Source organism: Lissotriton helveticus, chromosome 7 (genome assembly GCF_964261635.1).
Source record: "Lissotriton helveticus chromosome 7, aLisHel1.1, whole genome shotgun sequence".
Taxonomy (NCBI): Eukaryota; Metazoa; Chordata; class Amphibia; order Caudata; family Salamandridae; genus Lissotriton; species Lissotriton helveticus.
In genome coordinates this window covers 1,956,458,645-1,956,485,827 of record NC_136068.1, presented here as the reverse complement: position 1 = coordinate 1,956,485,827, position 27,183 = coordinate 1,956,458,645, and the positions used below count along the sequence as shown (strand labels likewise).

Below are 27,183 nucleotides of genomic sequence, written 5' to 3'. Positions count from 1 at the left end.
ATGCGGTCGAAGGAGATGTGCTTGCTGGAGGTGAAGATAGGGTCGAGCGTGTGTCCGGCTGTGTGAGTGGGGGTGTTGACAAGTTGTTTGAGTCCGAGATTGGCCAGGTTGTCCGGAAGGGTGGTGGTGTTGTTGTCGAGTATGTTTTCAAGGTGGTAGTTGAGGTCTCCTAGAAGAATGTAGTTCTCGGAGGCGAGGGCGTGCGGGCTGACGAAGTCTGTGATGTCGTCGCTGAATTGAGTTCGGGAGCCTGGAGGCCTGTAAATGAGGGTGCCTCTAAGGGTGGTCCTGGAGTCGGTGTGGATCTGGAAGTGGAGGTGTTCGGCGGATGATAGGTTGTCGTCGGAGCTGGTTGTGATTTTGATGGTGTTTCTGTGGACGATGGCGATGCCTCCACCAGTTTGATTGGTGCGGTCTTTTCGGATAATCTTGTAAGCGTTCGGTATGGCTATGGCGATGTCAGGGGCAGAAGATGCGTTCATCCATGTTTCGGTAAGGAAGGCAATGTCAGGTGATGCAGTGTCGATCAGGTCCCAGAGTTCAGTTGCATGTCTGTGGACCGAGCGGGTGTTCAGTAGGATGCATTTCAGATGGTTGCGTTCGGAGATGAATGTGGGGGAAGTGGGTTTGTTGAGGGTCCTATGGCAGTTGAATTTGCAGGAGAGGCAGGGGAATGGGCCGTGGGTACGTCCTGGGGTAGCATCGCAGCATAGCGGAGTGCAGCCGGTGTTGAGAGCGAGGAGAGTTGCGGCATCATATGTGAGTCTAGTGGGGTGGGGGCGGTGGGGACCAGGGGGTCTGGCGCTGGGCGCGGTCCAGGCGCGGACGGGCGTAGACGGGCTTACCTTTGGCGCACCTTCGGCGCGACCGCTGCGCGTTAACGCTGCGCGAAAAGCATCTGTCATATGTGGAAGGTGGAGGGGGGGGCGAGGGAGGAGCAGCTGGGAGGCGGGGGCGGGGCGGAGGTCCGGGCAGGGAGGGACAACAACAAAGTACAAAATGGCTGCAGGCCAAAAACTAAACTGTATTGGAGGCACAACCTGAAATGGGCGCTATGCACAATTGCACTATTTAAACAATATAATCAAAATGTAGCCAAGCACAATACAATACAAAGTGTAGCGCAACGATAATTATTTGGCGAGCATCAGACAGGCACCAATACGCCTTAACGAGCACAAGCGCTACGAACAGTAAATTAAAGCAGACGGGCAGCTGTGAATGGGAACAATGCTAGGAGCGCTGCGATCTCACACCAGCAATAGCGCGCTACAATTCCACAGATGCCAAAGCGCTATGGTGGATTAATTAGCAGCAGGCAGGCAGGCACAGTACGAAATAATGAGGGGCAATGCGGGTGAGCGCAGGCAGACAGGCAAGCACAGTACAAAATAGTTAAGGGGCAATGCGGGTGAGAGCTACGATACCACGGCAGATAGATCTGGGAGCTGCATGGGGAGCGACCGTAGCTGAAGGCTTCAGGGTGGTCAGTGGTGCATGAGCCGGGCCTAGGGATGGGAGCGGTGCATAAGCCACGTCTCGGGATGGGGGTGGTGGGGTGCTGGTAGGGGTGGCAGGACATTATGGCGCAGAGATATCTCTGTCTGAATTGCTTGCACCGAAAGAGACTCGTCATCGCCTGCCTCATATTTCTCACATGCAGATTGACTTTGCACATGAGCACATGAAAGACGTTTGGACCAGTGACACCGCACCCCCAGGGAAAACAAGGGGCAGCTTTTAATCTCACCAGGGAATCCCCTGAATGAAGTGTTTGACGGGGGATCCCGAGGGGATTTTCTCACCTGATCCATAACAATATCAAGAGCTCCTTCGGTAGGGGGGGCCCATCCTAGTGAACTATCATTCTGGGAGAGAGACTCTGTGATGGGGCGGGCCACTAAGAATCCGAGGGCGTGAGTTCCTATATAAACCTACAGGCGTTCGTTCTGCAATGTAATGAGACGATATAGGGTCACCACCCCTCCTTTCTTCTGACTTTAGTGTACCCTATTTGATAATCGCAGGTCTCACTTTGGACAAGACTTTGATGATACAGGGTTGTGGAAAGACCACACCCCCTCATCCAACAGCTGCTGGCTTAGGGACCAGAAGAGCAAGAGGCAGATGTGAGTAACCCCCCACCCCACAGCTGGAAGGACCCACATCTCATCACACCCTCTGTTGACCCCCGGCAGATGTGAGTGACCCCCCCCCACAGCTGGAAGGACCCACATCTCGTCACACCCTCTGTTGACACCCGGCAGATGTGAGGGACCCTCCCACAGCTGGAAGGACCCACATCTCACCACACCCTCTGTTGACACCCGGCAGATGTGAGGGACCCTCCCACCGCTGGAAGGACCCACAACTTGTCACCTTCTGTTGACACCCGGCAGATGTGAGTGACCCTCCCACAGCTGGAAGGACCCACATCTCACCACACCCTCTGTTGACACCTGCAGTTGAGGCACTCACCAGCCGTGGCCTCGCACTCCTGGGTGGCCTGGGTACCAGCCTTCTCTGCATCAGCGATGCTGTACTCTGCCAGCTGCCCATGCTGGGCCTGGTAAGTGCTCTGTGCTTGCGTTGTTCTTGGGTGGGTTGCCTGCATCGTGGGCGCTGTTTCCGTCACTGCAGATGTGTTTCCCTTCACCAGTGGAAAGAAGCGTGGCACGGGGTGCGCGGGGCCAGTGGCCGCCTGAGTGTAGAGTCCGTGGTCTGTGGAGTACCGACAGCTTGGCCTTGCAAACTGTGTGCCCCGTTGGCACAGCTGGCTAGTGAACGGGGCCCGTTGAATGTAGAGGTCGGTCCATGGTACAGCCTGGAAGGCGGCTATGCTCCCTGGGGAAACCAAGACAGAGCAAAGGATGAGATAAGGAAAGGGGCAAAGAGAGCTGAGGAAGGAAAAAGAACCCCACAGGACAGGGGCAAAGAGAGCTGAGGAAGGAACAAGAACCCACAGGACAGGGGCAAAGAGAGCTGAGGAAGGAACAAGAACCCACAGGACAGGGGCAAAGAGAGCTGAGGAAGGAACAAGAACCCCACAGGACAGGGGCAAAGAGAGCTGAGGAAGGAACAAGAACCCACAGGACAGGGGCAAAGAGAGCTGAGGAAGGAACAAGAACCCACAGGACAGGGGCAAAGAGATCTAAGGAAGGAACAAGAACCCCACAGGACAGGGGCAAAGAGAGCTGAGGAAGGAACAAGAACCCCACAGGGGCAAAGAGAGCTGAGGAAGGAACAAGAACCCACAGGACAGGGGCAAAGAGAGCTGAGGAAGGAACAAGAACCCCACAGGGGCAAAGAGAGCTGAGGAAGGAACAAGAACCCACAGGACAGGGGCAAAGAGAGCTGAGGAAGGAACAAGAGCCCACGGGACAGGGGCAAAGAGAGCTGAGGAAGGAACAGGAGCCCCACAGGACAGGGGCAAAGAGAGCTGAGGAAGGAACAAGAGCCCCACAGGACAGGGGCAAAGAGAGCTGAGGAAGGAACAAGAGCCCCACAGGACAGGGGCAAAGAGAGCTGAGGAAGGAACAAGAGCCCCACAGGACAGGGGCAAAGAGAGCTGAGGAAGGAACAAGAACCCACAGGACAGGGGCAAAGAGAGCTGAGGAAGGAACAAGAACCCACAGGACAGGGGCAAAGAGAGCTGAGGAAGGAACAAGAGCCCCACAGGACAGGGGCAAAGAGAGCTGAGGAAGGAACAAGAACCCCACAGGACAGGGGCAAAGAGAGCTGAGGAAGGAACAAGAACCCCACAGGACAGGGGCAAAGAGAGCTGAGGAAGGAACAAGAGCCCCACAGGACAGGGGCAAAGAGAGCTGAGGAAGGAACAAGAACCCCACAGGACAGGGGCAAAGAGAGCTGAGGAAGGAACAAGAGCCCCACAGGGGCAAAGAGAGCTGAGGAAGGAACAAGAACCCACAGGACAGGGGCAAAGAGAGCTGAGGAAGGAACAAGAACCCACAGGACAGGGGCAAAGAGAGCTGAAGAAGGAACAAGAACCCACAGGTGCAAAGAGAGCTGAGGAAGGAACAAGAACCCACAGGGGCAAAGAGAGCTGAAGAAGGAACAAGAACCCACAGGGGCAAAGAGAGCTGAGGAAGGAACAAGAACCCACAGGGGCAAAGAGAGCTGAAGAAGGAACAAGAACCCACAGGACAGGCGCAAAGAGAGCTGAAGAAGGAACAAGAGCCCCACAGGGGCAAAGAGAGCTGAGGAAGGAACAAGAACCCACAGGACAGGGGCAAAGAGAGCTGAGGAAGGAACAAGAACCCACAGGACAGGGGCAAAGAGAGCTGAAGAAGGAACAAGAACCCACAGGGGCAAAGAGAGCTGAGGAAGGAACAAGAACCCACAGGGGCAAAGAGAGCTGAAGAAGGAACAAGAACCCACAGGGGCAAAGAGAGCTGAAGAAGGAACAAGAACCCACAGGACAGGGGCAAAGAGAGCTGAGGAAGGAACAAGAACCCCACAGGACAGGGGCAAAGAGAGCTGAGGAAGGAACAAGAACCCACAGGACAGGGGCAAAGAGAGCTGAGGAAGGAACAAGAACCCACAGGACAGGGGCAAAGAGAGCTGAAGAAGGAACAAGAACCCACAGGGGCAAAGAGAGCTGAGGAAGGAACAAGAACCCACAGGGGCAAAGAGAGCTGAAGAAGGAGCAAGAGCCCCACAGGACAGGGGCAAAGAGAGCTGATGAAGGAACAAGAACCCCACATGAGCTCTGATACAGGTGTTTGTGAGATACCGCTGGCGGCAGCCAGACAGGAGCTTTGAGCAAGTAAACTGGAGGAGTGGTTTTCAAACAGAGAATGCAAACATAGAGCTGACTGGATCAGAAACTGTACTCTCGTTGGCCTGCGAAAGGAGCGTTGCCATTGGCTGGAGAGGTTGGTTTTGGTAAAGATTTGCAACAGTCATTCTGATCTTTCAAATATAAAAGAAAAAAGAAAAACATGTGATTGTAGAAGAGTCATCAGAGGAGCTAGCTTTGACTACAGAAAGAAGGGAAATACCTTACTTGGAGCAGCTGGAGAACAGGGCCTACGTTTTTTATGTTAATTTGTTTTTTTGTAGACAAATTATCGAGTATATATATTTTATGAGTAAAGTGCAGTCGGTATCACCCCCTCAACGTTTCTTTCTTCTCTATGTGATTATGCCTTGGAAGGACTGAAGAGAAACTTTTGAGACTAATTTGGAAGTGATAAGTGGTGCGGTGTTTACTGCTAATAAGAAGCCAGCTCTCCTTAAGCCCAGTTTAGGAGTAGAAGGAAGAAAAGCATAACATCTTTACCAGGTTGTAGGGAGAGAGTTGATGAAGTGGGTAGTTCTGATATGGAAGAGACCGAGGATGATGTATATATGATGACAATGAATGACTTGAGAAAATGTTTTGTAGGAAGGTTAGTGCTATAGTTGAAAGACATATGTTTTTCTCTTGAGCTCAAACTGTAGGTAAGCCAATCGATCAATATGTGACTGCACTGCATACATTAGCTAGTACATGTCATTCTAAAGACTTTCACAATTAAATTATTCAGGGTCAGTTGGTGAACAGAACCTTACATTAAAAAATTCAAGAGAAGTTATTCGACATGAAAGAACCGTTTCTGGAGAAATCTATTGCTGTAGCAAAAGACACAGAAAGTGTTTCACATGATGTGGAGAAATTGATGGCATGAGAAGATGCTTAAAGATAACAAGAAAGCTGATAAGCCTAGTCCATCTAGTAAAATGTAATAAATAATTGTGAGAATTATAAGCTTACTGGAAATGGAGAGAAGAAAATGTGTTTCAGATGTGGTAGTCTCAAACATGTATCCCCTTCTGATAGATGTCTAGCAATTAAAGTACAATGTTACATGTGTAAAAGAGTTGGGCAATTTGCAAGAGTGTTCAAAGGTAGAAGGGTGGATGACAACGTAGTGTGAATTTATTGCAGTCTAATGACGGCAAGCAAGTAAGACATCAGGAGGAATCTGATTCAAAGGATGAGGTTGAAGTGTTGGTGGTATGAGATCTATTAGGTAATTTTACTGATAAACCACATCGACCATCAACATGTCAGATTAGAATGTATGGTGTAACAAGATTCTTGTTCGCCAGTTATATTCATTGACAAGGAAACCTGGGAAGCAATTAGTAAAACTGGATTAATGTAACTTGACGTACAACCAGAAGGTTACTGTGGAGGAAAATTACCCATTGTGGGTTTTTTCCAGACCGAACTTTCTTTTAAAGATAGCCAGGCCTTTGGGAAAGTGTATGTGGTAGAGAAAGGTTGAATATATCTTGAATGAAGGGGAAAAGGAGCTCAGAAATAATATTGGACACAAATGCCAAGGAACATGTTTTGTTGACAACTAAGAAAAGATTTATGTGATACAAATATTTCCTAAGTTGTTTGGTAATCAATTGGGATGATTGAAAATGTTTGTTTATAAAATTATCCTGAAGTCAATCAATCAATCAATCAGTGACATTTGTAGAGCGCACTACTTACCCGTAGGGTCTCAAGGCGCTTGGGGGGGGGGTGGGGGTGTGCCGTTACTGCTCGAACAGCCAGGTCTTGATTTTCTTCCTGAAGGAGAGGTGGTCTTGGGTCAGGCGCAGGTCGGGAGGGAGGGAGTTCCAAGTCTTGGCGGCAAGGTAGGAGAAGGACCTTCCTCCTGTTGTCGCTCTTCGGATGCGGGGGACGGCGGCGAGGGCGCGGCTGGCTGAGCGGAGGTGACGTTTGGGAGCGTGGAAGTTGATTCGGGTGTTGAGGTAGCTCGGGCCTTGATCGTGTAGGGCTTTGTGTGCGTGGGTGAGGAGGCGGAAGGTGATTCTCTCTTTGACGGGGAGCCAATGAAGGTCTCTTAGGTGTCCGGAGATGTGGCTGTTTCGTGGGATGTCGAGGATGAGTCTGGCTGAGGTGTTCTGGATCCGCTGGAGTCTCTTCTGGAGCTTGCCGGTGGTTCCGGCGTAGAGGGCGTTGCCGTAGTCCAGTCGGCTGGTGACGAGGGCCTGGGTGACAGTCTTCCTGGTCTCCGTGGGGATCCACCAGAAGATCTTCCGTAGCATGCGCAGGATGTTGAAGCATGCTGAGGAGACGGCGTTGACTTGCCTGGTCATGGAGAGGGAGGAGTCCAGGATGAAGCCCAGGTTCCGTGCGTGGTTTGTCGGTTTGGGTGCGGTGCCCAGGGCGGGGGGCCACCAGGAGTCGTCCCAGGCGGTGGGTGTGGAGCCCAGGATGAGGACCTCCGTCTTGTCTGAGTTCAGTTTCAGGCGGCTGGTCGTCATCCACTCGGCTACCTCCTTCATCCCTTCGTGCAGGTTGGCTCTGGCGGCGGCGGGGTCGTTGGTCAGGGAGAGGATCAGCTGGGTGTCGTCGGCGTAGGAGATTATGTTGAGGTTGTGTTGGCGTGCGATGGCCGCGAGGGGGCTCATGTAGACGTTGAAGAGGGTAGGGCTCAGCGAGGATCCTTGAGGGACGCCGCAGATTACTTCGGTGGCCTCAGACTTGTACGGTGGCAGACGGACTCTCTGTGTTCTTCCGTTGAGGAAGGAGACGATCCATTCCAGTGCCTTCTCCTGGACTCCGACGTTGCTGAGGCGCTGCACGAGGGTGCGGTGGCAGACGGTGTCGAAGGCCGCGGAGAGGTCTAGGAGGATGAGGGCCGCTGTTTCTCCGTTGTCCATCAGGGTTCGGATGTCGTCGGTGGCGGCGATGAGGGCGGTCTCGGTGCTGTGGTTGGCTCGGAAGCCGCACTGCGAGGGGTCGAGGGATCCGTTCGTCTCGAGGAAGGCGGCCAGCTGTTTGTTGACGGTCTTCTCGATGACTTTGGCTGGAAACGGGAGGAGCGAGATGGGGCGGTAGTTCTTGAGTTCGGTGGGGTCTGCTGTGGGTTTCTTGAGTAGAGCGCTGAGTTCGGCGTGCTTCCAGCTCTCAGGGAAGGTGGCGGTGTCGAAGGAGGTGTTGATGATGTCCCGCAGGTGGGGTGCGATGACAGCGTCGGCCTTGTTGAAGACGTGGTGAGGGCAGGGGTCAGTCGGAGATCCGGAGTGGACGGAGTTCATCATGCGGGTGGTGTCATCGGTGCTGATCGGAGTCCAGACTCGGATGGTGGTAGTGGGCGGCGTTGCTGTGGTTGTGGCGTGCGTCGGATGGGTGCTGAAGCTGTTGTGTATGTCCGCGATCTTGTTGTGGAAGTAGGAGGCGAGGGAGTTGCAGAGGTCCTGTGAAGGGGTGATGTCGTTGTTTCCGGCGTTGGGGTTGGAGAGCTCTTTCACGATGTTGAAGAGTTCCTTGCAGTTGTGTGCGTTGTTGTCCAGCCGGTCCTTGAAAGCAGTTTTCTTGGCGGTGCGGATCAATTGGTGGTGCTTCCGGGTGGCGAGTTTGAGGGCGGTCATGTTGTCCGGTGTAGGTTCCTTTCTCCAGACTTTCTCGAGGGCTCGGCAGTTCTTCTTGGAGCTCTTGAGTTCGTTGGTGAACCATGGGGCTTTCTTGCTGCCGGGTCTGCTGGGCGGGGTCCTCAGAGGGGCGAGTTCGTCCGCGCAGTTGCTGATCCATTTCGTGAGGTTGTCGGCGGCCTGGCTGGGGTTCGCTGAGCTGGCAGGAGGGTGCTGGCTCAGGGAAGCGGCGAGCTGGTCGGCTGTGATCTTGTTCCAGTTTCTTCGGGCAACCTGTTGCTGGTGGTGGTGGATCGTCGTTTTTCTGAAGGTGAAGTGGATGCAGCTGTGGTCTGTCCAGTGGAGTTCCGTGGCGTGGCTGAAGGCGATGTCTTTGCTGGATGAGAAGACGGCGTCGAGTGTGTGTCCGGCGAGGTGGGTGGGGGTGTTCACCAGTTGCTTGAGTCCAAGGTTGGCGAGGTTGTCGAGCAGGGTGCTGGTGTTGCGGTCGTTGTTGTTTTCCAGGTGAAAGTTGAGGTCCCCTAGGAGGATGTAGTCAGCGGAGGGGAGGGCTGATGAAGTCGGCGATGTCCTCGCTGAATTGAGTGCGTGGTCCCAGGGGTCGGTAGATCAGGGTGCCTCTGAGGGTGGTCTTCGGGTCGGTGTGGATCTGGAAGTGCAGATGTTCGGCGGTTGTGAGGGTGTTGTCGGTGCTCGTCGTGATTCGGATGGTGTTCCTGTGGATGATGGCGATGCCTCCTCCCAACTGGTTGGCGGTGCGGTCCCTCCGGGTGATCTTGTAGCCCTCTGGGATGGCGATGGCGATGTCGGGTGCTGAGGAGGCGTTCATCCAGGTCTCCGTGATGAAGGCAACGTCAGGGGCTGTGGCGTCTAGGAGGTTCCAGAGTTCGATGGCGTGTCTGTGGACGGAGCGGGTGTTGAGCAGGATGCACTTGAGGTGGTTGCTGCTGGTGTTCGGCTTGGTCGGTGCTGGAGCTGGGCAGGTCCGGATGCAGGTGAACTTGCAGGCGTGGCAGCTGAAGGGTCCGTGGGTGTGCTTCGGGGTGGCTCGGTGGCATCCCGGGATGCCGCCGGTGTTGAGTGCGATGAGTTCGGCGGCGCTGTAGGTTCGTCGGGTCGGCTTCCGTCGGTGGGGGCCTGGGGTCCTGGCACTGGGCGCGGGCCAGGCGCGGACGGGCGCAGACGGGCTTACCTTTGGCGCGCCTTCGGCGCACAATCGGCGCGCCCGCTGCGCGTCAACGCTGCGCGTTCGCACGGCCGCCATGTATGGCGAAGTGCGCGGGGGGCGGAGCAGCTGGGAGGCGGGAGCGGGGAGAGTACAGAAGGCAAAAGGGGCGGGGTTTCGCGGCGGTGGCGGGAAGCGGGGAGGGAGGGTGAGCGGCGGCAAAAACAGCGGCAAACAGGAAGGAATATACAATGCAGAAAATAACAGGCAATACAATTTAACAAGAGCAGATAGACAAGGCAAAACAGCAGGGGCAGGCAATACAATTTAGCAAAACAAAAGCAGATTGACGAGGCAAAGCAGCAGGGGCAGGTTAGGAGAGCAGGGACCACGCCGCTCGGGGGCCGGGGGCGTGGTCACGCGCCGGTAGCGAGGCAGGCAGGGAGGGAGAGCACACGCAGCAGTTGGTGGCCGTGCGGCGCGGGGGTGTCCTAGAGCTAGGTCACACTCACCTGCGTCGCACGGCCGCCATATATGGCCAAGTGCGCGGGGGGGCGGAGCAGCTGGGAGGCGGGAGCGGGGAGGGTACAGAAGGCAAAAGGGGCGGGGTTTCGCAGCGGTGGCGGGAAGCGGGGAGGGAGGGTGAGCGGCGGCAAAAACAGCGGCAAACAGGAAGGAATATACAATGCAGAAAATAACAGGCAATACAATTTAACAAGAGCAGATAGACAAGGCAAAACAGCAGGGGCAGGCAATACAATTTAGCAAAACAAAAGCAGATTGACAAGGCAAAGCAGCAGGGGCAGGTTAGGAGAGCAGGGACCACGCCGCTCGGGGGCCGGGGGCGTGGTCACGCGCCGGTAGCGAGGCAGTCAGGCAGGGAGGGAGAGCACACGCAGCAGCTGGTGGCCGTGCGGCGCGGGGGTGTCCTAGAGCTAGGTCACTAAGTCTAATGCGAAACCTTCTGGACAAAAAGTGTGCAATCTTCCCATGGCATTGAAAGCACCTTTGAAAGAGAAGTTAGATAGATTATGCAAAGACACCTTTATTTAGCCGATTGAGGTATCTGAATGGGTAAGTCCTATAGTGATTGTTAGGAAACCTAATGGAAAAATAAGGATGTGCATAGACTTAAGAGATGTGAATAAAAATATTTGGATGCATTGGCATCTATTGCTAAATATGGGTTATCCGAGGTGAATATTGTTGCAACACTTTATTTGCCAAGTGCGTTTCACCCTGAATCAAAATCTTTAACATAATTTGTGACTCTAAAAGGTGCTTATCATTTTGAATGGATGGCATTTGGTCTAGATTCTGCATTTGCAGTTTTTCAACGAGTTAAACAAAGGTTATTGGGTAATCAAGAAAGAGTTACATTTTTCCAATATGACATGTTAGAATGGGGTGCAAACAAAGAGGAACATGATGAATCATTGAGACTAGTGCTAGGAATTTTGCAGGATGCCGGACTTACAGTAAAATTAGAAAAATATAAATCTCCTAAGAGAAAAGTTGAATAATTGTGGCATTGTCTATCAAGTAAAGGAATTAAACCTAAACTGAAATGTATTGATGCAATTAAAATTGGCCCATGTCCACAGGCTAAGGACCAATTGAGATATTTTGTAGAGTTGGCAGAATATTATGCCAAGTTCGTTGACAATTTCACAGATAGACTACAACCAATGGGAGACATCATCAAAAAATGGATGGCATTTTGATGGCCACTAAAGTGTCAAAATGCTTTGAAAGATTTAACAAGATGTATAATTGATGCTGAGGAACTTAAGACACTAGATATAAATGATTCTACGCTAATTGCAACTGATGCCAGCATCTATGCGTTAAGTGTTGTGTTGAGGCAATCTATAAAAAGGAATGCCAGGGTTGTGGCTTTTGCTTCAAGGTAGTTAAAAGGTCCTGAGGTAAATTATTGTACCATTTAGATTGAGACGTTAGCTTGTTGGTGGAATGTATATAATTTTAGGAATTTTGTACAGGGCATACATTTTTTATTTAGAACTGACCACAAGCCATTGATAGATCTTTTTACCACTAATGGAGGTGGAAGAGCAATGCTACACATTGCAAAATGGTTATTTCGGTTGCAAGAGTACGTTTTCTTTTGGTTAAGTACGTACTGGGTACAAAAAATGTAAATGTGGACTGTTTATCTTGATTACGTTTGAAGGAAGACGAAGAAGAGAAGACTGAAAATAATTGATGGTAGCTAGTATTGAACAAACAAGTTTGGGAGCAGCATCAGAACAGGAATGGAAAGATGAGTTGGAAAAAAAAAGTTTTAGAACTGGTTATTCAATTGATACCTAAGTGTTGGGACGGATAAGTGTGAAAAAGTTAAAGAAATAACACATTTTAAGTATGTGTGGTACGAATTGTCGATGGAATTTTTTGAAGCGGGGACAAATTGTTAGTACCTATAGGATTGCGAAGGAAAATATTGAAAGTATTACATGAGGTTCATGGTGCAACTTATTCTATAAAGCGGAAGGTGCAAGTGGACTTCTGGTGGCCAGGTGTGGATCGTGAGGTTGAAACGTTTGTTAGACAATGTAGAATATGTGCTTGTTTTGACAAATTACATGTGGTAAGGGGACACCCTGTTATTCCCCCTGGATTTACCTGAATGACCTTGGCAGAAATGGACCGCAGATATGTGTGTGGTCAATTTGAAGTTAACATGTAAATCAAATGAAAGCCAGCAATTTGATTGAATTTCATAACAAGGTGTTTAAAAAGGATAATCTTACTCAGTAAGCATCAGTTCTTGGCATGTAGAGCTGTAGATTCACATGCTTTGCATACCCCTGCTATCTAGTGTTGGGTCCGGATATTAGCAAGTTGTTTTTCTTCGACTAGGTCTTTCCAGTCACGAGGTAGGTGACTCCTTCTTTCGGTGATAGTGTTCATGGGCATCGACTCCATTGTTAGATTGTTTTCCCGCAAGAGGGTGAGAATGGAGTAAGTGAGAGTCGAATAGAGGTGTCCATGTGTATGAATGTATAATGAAGAACTGCAACAACTACAGGTACCTGGGGAGGTGGGAGGGCGCATGTGAATCTTCAGCTCTACATGCCAAGACAGATGCTCACTGGGTAAGTAACATTATCCGCTCAAGGCACGTGTGCTGTAGATACACACACTTTGCATAGACTACAAAGAAGTATACTCCCAAAGCAGTGGCTAACCTGAAGATGTTGCAGTTGTTTGGAATACATTTTTAAGTACTGCTTGGCCTACATTAACTTGTTGACGTGCTAACACATCTACACAATAGTGTTTCGTGTAGACCATGCAGCTGCTTTACATATATCAGCTAGAAGAATGCTACCTTAAAAGGCCACAGAAGTCTCTATTTTGCGAGTGGAATGCGCTCTAGGGGGTATGGATAAACTTCTTTCAGCTTTAGTGTAGCATGTTTGAATGCATTTAACAATCCATCTTGCAATACCAGATTTAGAAATGGGATTGCCTTTGTGAGGTGGAGCAAATGCAACAAACAATTGTTTTGTTTTGCAAAAGTCTTTTGTCCTATCTCTGAAGACCAATAAAGCTCTTTTTACATCCAGTGCCTGAAGAGCGCATTCTGCTAGAGAATCAGGTTGAGGAAAAAACACAGGTAATTCAACCGATTGGTTTATATGGAAAGCAGAAACCAATTTAGGAAGGTATATAGAGTTGGTGCGGAGAACGACACTGTCTTTGTGTAGCTGAAAGACGGGTTCTTCCAGGGTTAATGCCTGTAGCTCCCCAACACTCCTTAATGATGTGATTGCGATGAGGAAAGCAACTTTCCATGAGAGAAACTTCAGAGGGCACTTGTGCAATGGTTCAAAAAGTTGTCCCATAAGCTTTATAAGGACAATGTTGAGATTCCATACTGGGGCATCAGGAATCCTTGGAGGTATTACTCTTTTCACTCCTTCCATGAAAGCTTTAATTACTGGAACTCTGAATAGTGACAAATGCCAGCTACCGCTGCCAGGTGCAAAAGAATACATGTATAAGCTAGTCCAGTTTGCTGTAAGTGTAACAGGTAACAGATAATGTTTTGAATAGAAACATCTAGAGGATTGATTTTGTTGTTATTGCAGTAGACAACACATCTTTTCCACTTTGTTGCATAGCAAGCTCTCGTAGAGGCTTTTTTGCTTCTTTGAGAATATTCATACAGTCTGGTGGTAGATTTAAATACCCAAACTCTATGACTTCAGGAGTCAGATCGCTAAGTTCAGGTCTTTGGATATTGGATGTCTGATTTCTTCTTGTTAATGCATGAGGGGCGGGAGGTGAGATACAGCTTTTGATGTGGAACTAGTGACAGCCCCAACAGGGTGGTGTACCATGGTTGACGCGCCCATGTGGGAGCTGCTAGAATTGTGAGGGATGTTTGCCTGAGCTTCCGAATCAGAGACGGAATGAGTGGGAGAGGTGCAAAAGCGTAAGTAAATATCCCTGATCAGTTCATCCATGGAGCATTGCCCTTTGAGAGCGGGTGTGGGAACCTGGAGTCGAAGCTTGGGCATTTTGCGTTGTCAGCTGTGGCGAACAGGTCTATTTGTGGGAATCCTCGTTGTTGAAAGTATGGAAGGAGAACTTGGGGATGGAGTTCCCACACATAAATTTGCTCTCTCCTTCAGCTGAGGAGGTCGGCAATCTGATTGTTTACTCCTGGGAGGTGTTCAGCCAGAAGATAAATCTTGTGATGGATCTCCCAAGTCCAAATGGCTTGAGCGAGTCGTGACAGTTGGAGAGAGTGTCACCCCCCCCCCTGCTTTTGCACATAATACATTGCTGTCATGTTGTCTGTCCAGACTAGGACAGTTTTGCCTATGATGTGAGTTTGAGAAGCTTTGCATGGTAGAAACACTGCTAGAAGCTCTAGATAGATAATGTGGAGGCGTTTGTGCTCATTGCTCAACAGGCCTTGCATTGTGTAATCTTGGAGATGAGCCCCCAACCTGTCAGAGATGAGTCCTGCTGTGAGCAAGATCTGTGGAATCGGGTCGATGAAAGGCCGTCCTTTTGATAAGTTTTGTGGGTCTTACACCTGCAGAGCGATGGGTGCGGCCGCGTACCAACACTAAATCAGTTAATTGATTCTGCAACTGATTCCACTGACGTGCCAGGCACTCTTTTTTTTTTTTTTTTTGCAGAGTTTTATATAACGCGAACTAGACCCGAACCGAATCAGGTATCAGAGCGCTTTACATGGCACCAGTTACGTTACATGAGGACACACTTTCATTTTAGGCACGGGGAGATTAAGTGATTTGCCCAGAATCACAGGAGGTTTCTTGGCGTCGTTACCGAGACTCGAACCCAGATCCCCAGGTCCGAGGTCGAGCGCCTTAGCCGTTAGGCCAACCCCTCTCCCCTCTTGTAGGGGATGCATGTCAAGTCTTGCATGAGGTACCATTGCAATGCAGGACGCCATCATTCCCAGCAGTTGCATGACCACCCTGGCTGGTAAGGCTTGGTTAGACTAAGACTGTAGTATGATAGCCTGAATATTGTGAATTCTGTCGACATTGGGAGAGGCTAGAGCTTTGACTGCGTCTAGTGAGGCTCCTTAGTAAGACTGCCTCGGTGACGGATGCAGGTGAGATTTTAGTGCATTGACCGTAAAGCCCAGTTCATGAAGTAGGAATATTGTGATCTGAGTGTGTCATAGACAGTTTTGGTAAGTGCTCGCTTTGATAAGACAGTCGTCTAGGTAGGGGAAGACGCGAATATGCGGTCTCCTTAGATGAGCTGCGAATACTGACAGGCATTTGGGAAATACTCTGGGCGCTGTAGTCACCCCCAAAGCGAAGTACTTTGAATTGGTAATGGTTGCTATCACGAATCTGAGGTACTTGCAATTAGCAGGATGAATTGGAACATGAAAATATTCCTCTCTTAAGTCCAGAGTAGACATTAAATCTGCCTTCTGTAAAAGTGGAAGAGCCTGTTGAAGGGACACCACGTGAAAGTGCTCTGACAGTATATATTGGTTTAACTCTCTGAATTCCAGAATAGCTCTTAGGGAATCTTCCTTTTTGGGAATCAGAAAATACAGAGAGTAAACCCCTGAGCCCTGGTGCTGTGCTGGAACCGGCTATTTAGCTCCTTTCAGTAAGAGAGATTGCACTTCCTGCTCGAGCAATTGCACATGTTCAGGAGACAATTTGTGAGATTGAGGTGGAATGTTTGGGTGATTGCAGGTAAGCTCCAGGCAATAACCATGTTGGATAATTCCAATCACCCATGTTATTATCGATTACCAAATGGGGAGAAATGTTGAAGTCTTCCCCCGTCAGGGGTGGTATGGTCGGGAGAATTTTGGGTCAGTCACTGCTTATTAGGGCAAGGGGAGTTATGGGGTATGTTGCCCTCACTCCTACCTTTAGAATGGTTTCCTATGTAACCTCCATGAAAAAAGCCTATTGAGGTAGAGGACTGGTTGTTACCTCTGTAGGAGGAGATATTCTGGTCTGAGGATGTGGTTTTGCCCCCCCCCCCCTCGGTAAAAGGAACGACGAAAGGAGCCTCGGTCTGAAGGAGACCGGAGCGCTCCCATGGACTTGGCCACTTCAGGGTCCTTTTTCATTTTTCTAATGCCCGATCAACCTCAGGACCAAACAGATGTTCTTTATCAAATGGTGTGTTTAGAATGAATTATTGGACCTTGGGCTTAAACCCGGAGATCCTTAACCAAGCGTGTCTCCTAAGCAAAAGGCTAGTGTTTACCTCTCAAGCCGCAGTATCAGCAGCATAGAGAGCACACCTTATGGAAGAATTTGAAATTAGTTTCCCCTCATTTACCAAATCCTGCGCTTTTGCCTTATGCTCATCTGGGAGATATTGAAGCAATTGCTCCATCTCATCCCAGTGTGCCCTGTCGTACCTCGCTAAAAGGCCCAACGTGTTTGCAATGCATCAGTGATTTGCAGCTTGAGCAGCTACGCGCTTGCCAGAAGCGTCTATAAACGTAGACTATTTATCTGATGGAGGAGCGTCCCCTGAAGTTTGGGAATTAGCCCGGTTAAGAAAATTTGATACTACTAGTGAATCTAGTGGCAACTGGCCCTTGATAAATTCTGGGTTTGGTGGGGAGGCCTTATACTTTTCGCCAACCCTAGGATTCAAGATGTGTGCCCGCACGGGGTCTTTTAACATTAGATCTGTGTGTCTCATCGTGCCCTTAAGCACAGGAAGTGGCTACGATGACCTATGTGTGGATGCTAAGGTCTCAAACAAAACATCTTCGTCTAATGATTGTTTGTGCAGTGCCACCCCATGATATTGTGCAGCCCTGGCAAGGAGTTCCCGCTGAGATACATTGTCCTCTGGAGGAAATGGCTTGGCTGGGTAAAGGTCTGGGTCATTATCTGCTGGAGAATCAATTGTATAATCCGTCCACGGATCTATTGGTAAATGTGTACCATGATCATCAATATCCTCGTCATCATGGTGAGATTGTGGAGAATCCTGAGGTATGATTTGCAAAGGATTTGAAGGTTGAGAAGTGAGCTGGTGGGTGATGATGGTGGTGGGTGAACAGGACTGGTAGCAACAGACTTCCTCTTTAAAGGGATCTTGTAATGAGTGTCCTCTTCAGGAAGCTTGTGTTTCGGAGGTACTTTGGTATGAATAGGACCTGTTTCAAGGTTAATATATAGTCTCTTTTGTTTGGGATCTGTTTTCGGTGGAACAATCGCTAAATTCAGATCCGAAGGGACATCTTTTGGTTTCAGCACCAACGTTTTCGGAGACCACATTTTCAGTGCCGGTGTGGGATGGCCTTTCGGTACAGAAGATTTTGGCTCCGAAGGCTGCTTGACTTTCGGCGTGGAGGATTTCAGCTCCGAGCTGGATTTTTTTTGGGAACCGGAGGGCTTCGGTTCCGACGAGGATTTTTGCTGACTCAATACCGAGCCGGAAGGCTTGACTGGGTGTTTCGGAGCCGGGCCTGGAGGGGGGCATTGGAAACGCCATCTCGGTGCCGACCTCGGCCAGAAGGCAGAGGAAGTGCTGAAGTCTAGTGCTTTTTTGTGAGTGATTTGGAGGGGCAAGGGGTCTTCCATACTCAGGCCACCTTGTCCCTGCGGCAGTTTTTCGGCGGCAAGGTCTATCTCAAGCTCCGAGTCAGAGTCCTGCACGGAGAAGGCTTCTTCCTCCTCTGCCATTGATGCCTCAACGTCTTCTTGACGGACTCCTCACCGAAGATGTCCGACGTGTCTTCGATGCTCTGATGCTGCATCTCTCGACTTCGAGCCTGATGATTGCGAAGAGTTTTTTTTAAATCAAAACAATCTGCAAGTGTCGCAGTCTTCTTACTTGTGCTTCAGAGACAAGCACAAGTTACACACCTTGTGTGAGTCAGTGCGCGGATACTTCGAGTGTCACTTAGGGCAAAATTTGAACGGTGTCCGTTCCATCGACGGAGAGCTGAACCAACACGATTAGGCCCAAAGGCCATCCACTTAGTTTGCAATCGAAAAGTAGATTCCTTTAAACTGAAACGATATGCGAAGAAGTGGGAAACTCTTACAAAACAATACCATTACGGGTAGAGAGGATTGCGCGTGGAGGGGAACCTGAAGAACGGTTTCTAAAGGGAGCGCAGTAATACACGTCTGAACCCGACGGCGGATAAAACTATTTAACAATAGAGTCGATGACCATGCGCACTATCACCGAAAGGAGGAGTCACCTTACGTTGTGACTAGGAAAGACTTCTTTGAAGAAAAACTACTTGCAAACATCCGGACCCAACACTAGATGGTAGTTATGCAAAGTATGTGTATCTACTGCACACATGCCTTTAACACAAGGTTTTCCAGAGGAGTTGATTTCTGACAATGGCCCTCAATTTATATCAAAGGAATTTGAGGTTTATCTGTAACAGTGTGGAATAAAACATAAAAGGACTGCATTATATCATCCTCAGGAAAATAGATTGGTGGAAAGATTCAATCCTGTGGTAGGTGAAAGTGTCCAATTGTCACAGCAAAATGTCATCAATTGGAAAGAAGAATTGAAGAAAATGATGTGGAATTAAAGAAAAACTCCTCATTCAGCTGCAGAGGGGTCACCATTATTATTAAAGGGATATACACCATGTACCATAGCATTTCCTGCACGGATTAACAAACCGAGAACAGGTCAGATTGATATTGAAGGTTGCAAGAGAAAGTATGAAAAAACAAAGTAGGTGTGTTGGGAAAGATAAGATTTCAAAATGGTTCATGTCACAAGTGGGTGAGTCTGTGCATGTTAAAAAAAACCTTTGATGTAAAAAAAGGGGAATCCTAATGGTCCAAGCCAAGGAAAGTCCATGCTGAGGCAAATATTTTCTGAGTTTGTGTCACCTATAAGATTAAAGGATTATATTTTATAATTGCTATACTGTTTTCTGTATTTTTGTTTATTGTATATGGTCCAGTGTGTCTGTATTGTATAGTAGTGAAATTTACATGTTATGTATTTGTATTATTTGTTCAGACAGATGGAAAAAGGAAGGGCCTGTTGTGTTATATTTCTTTTGTGATTAGTATTTTAGAAATTCTGTCTGTCCAGTGGGGGGTGGAGAGGGTCAGCTTGAACAGCAGAAGAGTCTGCAGATGTGCCTTTATGGGCTGGTTTACTTTAATAGACATCATTTAGATGGGATGGAAGAGGATAAAGAGAGGACAGGGGGATAGGAGGAAAGAGGACAGGGAGAAGAGAGGACAGGGAGGTGGGAGAGAGGACAGGGAGATGGAAGAAGAGAGGACACGGTGAAGGGGGAGAGAGGACAGGGAGGAAAGAGGACAGGGAGATGGGAGGAGAGAGGACAGGGAGATGGGAGGAAAGAGAAGGAGGAGAAGGCAGGAGAGAGAACAAGCAGATGTGAAAGGCAGGCCAGGGGTCCGACAGAAGACATCCACAGGGGTAAGGGAGCTCTCACCGGTGCCTCCACCCTGCTGCACCAGGATCTGCCCTCCACCGGCCCTGCCGGGGCCGCCCCCATAGCTCAGGTTCCCAGACAGGGCCAGGAAGGCGGTGCCAGAGACATCACTGGGGGTGGTGGGCGTCAGGCTGGGGGGCACCCCGTGGGTGATGTGCAGGGGTAGGTGGTGATACTGGTGCGGCTGGAAATGCCCCACCTGGAAGGCCACCGAAGGGTTGCTGCCAGCTCCAGCGTGGGGGTAGTACTGGGGCCCCATTTTGACCCCTGAGGGCCCCAGTGGGTCCTGGTAGGAACAGGGAGGGGACAAGCTGAAAAGAGACAGAGGGAGGCAACTTTAGTTAGGACACACTGCCCTACAGAACCCCACACTGCCCTACAGACCCCCACAGTGCCTTACAGTACCCCACACTGCACACACTGCCCTACAGTGCCCCACACGGCCCTACAGAACCCCACACTGCCCTCCAGCACCCCACACTCCACGCACTGCCCTACAGAACCCCACACTGCCCTACAGCACCCCACACTCCACGCACTGCCCTACAGAACCCCACACTGCCCTACAGCACCCCACACTCCACGCACTGCCCTACAGAACCCCACACTGCCCTACAGCACCCCACACTCCACGCACTGCCCTACAGAACCCCACACTGCCCTACAGCACCCCACACTCCACGCACTGCCCTACAGCACCCCACACTGCACACACTGCCCTACAGTACCCCACACTGCACGCACTGCCCTACAGAACCCCACACTGCACGCACTGCCCTACAGAACCCCACACTGCACGCACTGCCCTACAGTACCCCACACTGCACGCACTGCCCTACAGTACCCCACACTGCACACACTGCCCTACAGTACCCCACACTGCACACACTGCCCTACAGAGCCCCACACTGCACGCACTGCCCTACAGTGCCCCACACTGCACACACTGCCCTACAGTACCCCACACTGCACACACTGCCCTACAGAGCCCCACACTGCCCTACAGTACCCCACACGGCACGCACTGCCCTACAGTACCCCACACTGCACACACTGCCCTACAGTACCCCACACTGCACACACTGCCCTACAGAGCCCCACACTGCCCTACAGTACCCCACACGGCACACACTGCCCTACAGTACCCCACACTGCACGCACTGCCCTACAGTACCCCACACTGCACACACTGCCCTACAGTACCTCACACTGCACACACTGCCCTACAGCACCCCACACTCCACGCACTGCCCTACAGAACCCCACACTGCCCTACAGCACCCCACACTCCACGCACTGCCCTACAGCACCCCACACTGCACACACTGCCCTACAGTACCTCACACTGCACACACTGCCCTACAGCACCCCACACTCCACGCACTGCCCTACAGAACCCCACACTGCCCTACAGCACCCCACACTCCACGCACTGCCCTACAGCACCCCACACTGCACACACTGCCCTACAGTACCCCACACTGCACACACTGCCCTACAGTACCCCACACTGCCCTACAGTACCCCACACTGCACACACTGCCCTACAGAGCCCCACACTGCCCTACAGTACCCCACACTGCACACACTGCCCTACAGTACCCCACACTGCACACACTGCCCTACAGTACCCCACACTGCACACACTGCCCTACAGAGCCCCACACTGCCCTACAGTACCCCACACGGGACACACTGCCCTACAGTACCCCACACTGCACGCACTGCCCTACAGTACCCCACACTGCACACACTGCCCTACAGTACCCCACACTGCACACACTGCCCTACAGCACCCCACACTCCACGCACTGCCCTACAGAACCCCACACTGCCCTACAGCACCCCACACTCCACGCACTGCCCTACAGCACCCCACACTGCACACACTGCCCTACAGTACCCCACACTGCACGCACTGCCCTACAGAACCCCACACTGCACGCACTGCCCTACAGTACCCCACACTGCACACACTGCCCTACAGTACCCCACACTGCACACACTGCCCTACAGAGCCCCACACTGCCCTACAGTACCCCACACGGCACACACTGCCCTACAGAGCCCCACACTGCCCTACAGTACCCCACACGGCACACACTGCCCTACAGTACCCCACACTGCACGCACTGCCCTACAGTACCCCACACTGCACACACTGCCCTACAGAGCCCCACACTGCCCTACAGTACCCCACACGGCACACACTGCCCTACAGTACCCCACACTGCACGCACTGCCCTACAGTACCCCACACTGCACACACTGCCCTACAGAGCCCCACACTGCCCTACAGTACCCCACACGGCACACACTGCCCTACAGTACCCCACACGGCCCACACTGCCCTACAGAACCCCACACTGCACACACTGCCCTACAGTACCCCACACTGTACACACTGCCCGACAGTGCCCCACACTGCACACACTGCCCTACAGTACCCCACACTGCCCTACAGTACCCCACACTGCACGCACTGCCCTACAGTACCCCACACTGCACACACTGCCCTACAGAGCCCCACACTGCCCTACAGTACCCCACACGGCACACACTGCCCTACAGTACCCCACACGGCCCACACTGCCCTACAGAACCCCACACTGCACACACTGCCCTACAGTACCCCACACTGTACACACTGCCCTACAGTGCCCCACACTGCACACACTGCCCTACAGTACCCCACACGGCACACACTGCCCTACAGTACCCCACACTGCACGCACTGCCCTACAGTACCCCACACTGCACTCACTGCCCTACAGTACCCCACACTGCACACACTGCCCTACAGTGCCCCACACTGCCCTACAGTACCCCACACGGCACACACTGGCCTACAGTACCCCACACGGCACACACTGCCCTACAGTACCCCACATGGCACACACTGCCCTACAGTACCCCACATGGCACACACTGCCCTACAGTGCCCCACACTGCCCTACAGTACCCCACACGGCACACACTGCCCTACAGTACCCCACACGGCCCACACTGCCCTACAGAACCCCACACTGCACACACTGCCCTACAGTACCCCACACTGTACACACTGCCCTACAGTGCCCCACACTGCACACACTGCCCTACAGTACCCCACACGGCACACACTGCCCTACAGAGCCCCACACTGCCCTACAGTACCCCACACGGCACACACTGCCCTACAGTACCCCACACGGCACACACTGCCCTACAGTACCCCACACTGTACACACTGCCCTACAGTGCCCCACACTGCACACACTGCTCTACAGTACCCCACACGGCACACACTGCCCTACAGTACCCCACACTGCATGCACTGCCCTACAGTACCCCACACAGCACACACTGCCCTACAGTACCCCACACGGCACACACTGCCCTACAGTACCCCACACGGCACACACTGCCCTACAGTACCCCACACGGCCCACACTGCCCTACAGAACCCCACACTGCACACACTGCCCTACAGTACCCCACACTGTACACACTGCCCTACAGTGCCCCACACTGCACACACTGCCCTACAGTACCCCACACGGCACACACTGACCTACAGTACCCCACACTGCACGCACTGCCCTACAGTACCCCACACTGCACACACTGCCCTACAGAGCCCCACACTGCCCTACAGTACCCCACACGGCACACACTGCCCTACAGTACCCCACACGGCCCACACTGCCCTACAGAACCCCACACTGCACACACTGCCCTACAGTACCCCACACTGTACACACTGCCCTACAGTGCCCCACACTGCACACACTGCCCTACAGTACCCCACACTGCCCTACAGTACCCCACACTGCACGCACTGCCCTACAGTACCCCACACTGCACACACTGCCCTACAGAGCCCCACACTGCCCTACAGTACCCCACACGGCCCACACTGCCCTACAGTACCCCACACTGCACGCACTGCCCTACAGTACCCCACACTGCACACACTGCCCTACAGAGCCCCACACTGCCCTACAGTACCCCACACGGCACACACTGCCCTACAGTACCCCACACGGCCCACACTGCCCTACAGAACCCCACACTGCACACACTGCCCTACAGTACCCCACACTGTACACACTGCCCGACAGTGCCCCACACTGCACACACTGCCCTACAGTACCCCACACTGCCCTACAGTACCCCACACTGCACGCACTGCCCTACAGTACCCCACACTGCACACACTGCCCTACAGAGCCCCACACTGCCCTACAGTACCCCACACGGCACACACTGCCCTACAGTACCCCACACGGCCCACACTGCCCTACAGAACCCCACACTGCACACACTGCCCTACAGTACCCCACACTGTACACACTGCCCTACAGTGCCCCACACTGCACACACTGCCCTACAGTACCCCACACGGCACACACTGCCCTACAGTACCCCACACTGCACGCACTGCCCTACAGTACCCCACACTGCACTCACTGCCCTACAGTACCCCACACTGCACACACTGCCCTACAGTGCCCCACACTGCCCTACAGTACCCCACACGGCACACACTGGCCTACAGTACCCCACACGGCACACACTGCCCTACAGTACCCCACATGGCACACACTGCCCTACAGTACCCCACATGGCACACACTGCCCTACAGTGCCCCACACTGCCCTACAGTACCCCACACGGCACACACTGCCCTACAGTACCCCACACGGCCCACACTGCCCTACAGAACCCCACACTGCACACACTGCCCTACAGTACCCCACACTGTACACACTGCCCTACAGTGCCCCACACTGCACACACTGCCCTACAGTACCCCACACGGCACACACTGCCCTACAGAGCCCCACACTGCCCTACAGTACCCCACACGGCACACACTGCCCTACAGTACCCCACACGGCACACACTGCCCTACAGTACCCCACACTGTACACACTGCCCTACAGTGCCCCACACTGCACACACTGCTCTACAGTACCCCACACGGCACACACTGCCCTACAGTACCCCACACTGCACGCACTGCCCTACAGTACCCCACACAGCACACACTGCCCTACAGTACCCCACACAGCACACACTGCCCTACAGTACCCCACACGGCACACACTGCCCTACAGTACCCCACACGGCCCACACTGCCCTACAGAACCCCACACTGCACACACTGCCCTACAGTACCCCACACTGTACACACTGCCCTACAGTGCCCCACACTGCACACACTGCCCTACAGTACCCCACACGGCACACACTGACCTACAGTACCCCACACTGCACGCACTGCCCTACAGTACCCCACACTGCACACACTGCCCTACAGAGCCCCACACTGCCCTACAGTACCCCACACGGCACACACTGCCCTACAGTACCCCACACGGCCCACACTGCCCTACAGAACCCCACACTGCACACACTGCCCTACAGTACCCCACACTGTACACACTGCCCTACAGTGCCCCACACTGCACACACTGCCCTACAGTACCCCACACTGCCCTACAGTACCCCACACTGCACGCACTGCCCTACAGTACCCCACACTGCACACACTGCCCTACAGAGCCCCACACTGCCCTACAGTACCCCACACGGCCCACACTGCCCTACAGAACCCCACACTAATGTGGAAAAGTAAATTTTGTCATGTTCTATGTCCCTACGTGTCATCCATCATATGTTATGTGTGCATGACCAATATGCATATGTTATTCCCCATGTCCGATTCAAGACGCAATTATAGTTGTGTCCACCTCTGGTATGTCATTTCCCAGTCCTCATGAGTAATATGAGTGTCAGGCCTATGTAAAGTTATGTTGCCACGTTTCTCAGTGTGTACGTTAATTCATTGAAAGTCCCCGTTTCTAGGCCTCAACAGGGCCCGGACATCAGATTCAGCTCCTGTCTCCTGAACCCTCGCTGAGGAGCGATCCAGCCCCCACCTGTATCCTCGACCTTTCGCTTACTTCCTGCCTCGCAGTGCCCGGTGTAGCTTGGCTCTGCCTCTGAGTCTGCCAAGACTATGTTATGATTCCAGCTATCAGTTTAGTCCTCCTTCTCTGCATTCCCAAGCTACTGAACTGCATCAATAGTTTCCGTCATTGTCTAGCCTATTCGGCCCCATGTTAAGAGAAATACTGTATTTTATGGTCATTTAATATTCTTCATCACGCACTACATGTAGAATAAATGCATGCTCTAGCCTTAGAGTCTGTTAGCTTTTCCCCTCATGACTTCTAGTTTATATCAACATGTTCCCTAAACATTAGATACCAGATAGGGTTTAGGTACATGTCGCTCCGACCCTCCAGACTTTAGTCTCTGCTCCTAGCACAGAGTTCATAGCCCCCAGCTTCTCCTAGTAACACGTCATTGCCAGTTTGCGCGCACCATCAGGTTAGAGGTCCCGGCTCCTTAGGTAGCCCCCTCCAATGTTTCCGCCCATTCATGACATATTCTGTTACATTTGCATCACATGTCTATGTGCACACCCAGTTACACCCTCTTTAGCCCTTATCTTTCGTGACTGTTTCGCGTCATGCCTCTTGCTCCACCCACTGCTACGCCCATTGCAATGTAATGCTATGTGTTGGCGTTATGTATATATGCTCATGTATTGTTATTAAAAAGTATTCCCAGTCCCGATCCTGTTGGTGAGCCATTCTAGACCCTGACCACGGCAGCGCTGCCAGGCTTGCCATCCTATTCCGTGCAGGTTGTCCTGTTCCTGTCTTTATGCTGTAATAAACCTGCAAAACTCCTACTACCTCGAATTTTGACTCTTATTTATTGAGCTATCTGTTATTCATTCATTCATTCAAAAATAGATCCGGTATTATTTATTTATATACCACATAATGGCGCCCGAACAGGGACTTGCCCTTTCCCCACGCGTCGGTGAAGCCACGCCGACCCCCTGACCCTCTGCAGTCGTGACGGAACTCTTCTGCGCAGTGGCAGATATTTCTGCTCAAGTATCCCTCAGGCCCACGGAGAAGACGGAGGAGGCGGTCCAGCATCCAAACGAGACGGTGGAGGAACGCGGCGAGTCCCGACCAGAGCCCAAGCCAAGAGTACAAGGTCCGAGGTATCCGGAGGTCCACCCGTAACTGAGGTCCGAAGTTCGTCGTCATCGTCGTAGCAGTGCAGTCCAGTCCGAGGCCTTCCGTTCTTGCTGCCCGGTGAGTACCGTTACTGGGGTGGTATCTAGACAGGGTCAATTTAATTGACTCTGGTCTGTGGGTTGGTGGTACACAGTCCCACAAACGAAGTGTTCACTTCGGTGGATACGGGTCCTGACGTGTCTCTTTAAGAGACCGGTAAGTTTCGTACTGTTTCAGCAGTGCATCTAGTTTCTGTTCTAGTCAGTTCTGTTCTCGAGAAATTTCAAGTGTTCTGTTCGCAGTATTTCCAGGTAGTATTCTGTTCGAACTGTTATTTTAAATGTCCTTCATGTATTTTAATGTCGTGGTATGAATGGGGAATAAGTATCGTGTTTATTGTGTATTGTATTGTGTCCAGATTATAGTCCAGTCATGCCGCTCTTCTCAAAATTACGTCAGTTAAAGACTAGAAAGGGTCTGCTGGAAGCAGCAGTTCCCGTCCCGCCTAGGGACAGTCCAGGTCACTTTATGTATCAGAAACATGGCATAAGTGCCATATTGTATCTAGATTT

The 27,183-nt window shown here is 51.7% G+C and overlaps 1 protein-coding gene across 1 annotated transcript in view; it reads right to left on the bottom strand.

Moving 5' to 3' along the window:
* NOBOX (NOBOX oogenesis homeobox) overlaps positions 1-27,183 on the bottom strand; it is a 312,543-nt gene that overhangs the window by 6,797 nt on the left and 278,563 nt on the right. The window contains exons 7-8 of the mRNA XM_078651248.1: positions 19,524-19,834; positions 2,479-2,844 (exon numbers count right to left, since the gene is read on the bottom strand). Of these exons, the coding sequence (XP_078507374.1) occupies positions 2,479-2,844; positions 19,524-19,834 (677 nt within the window). The remainder of the gene's footprint in view (positions 1-2,478; positions 2,845-19,523; positions 19,835-27,183) is intronic.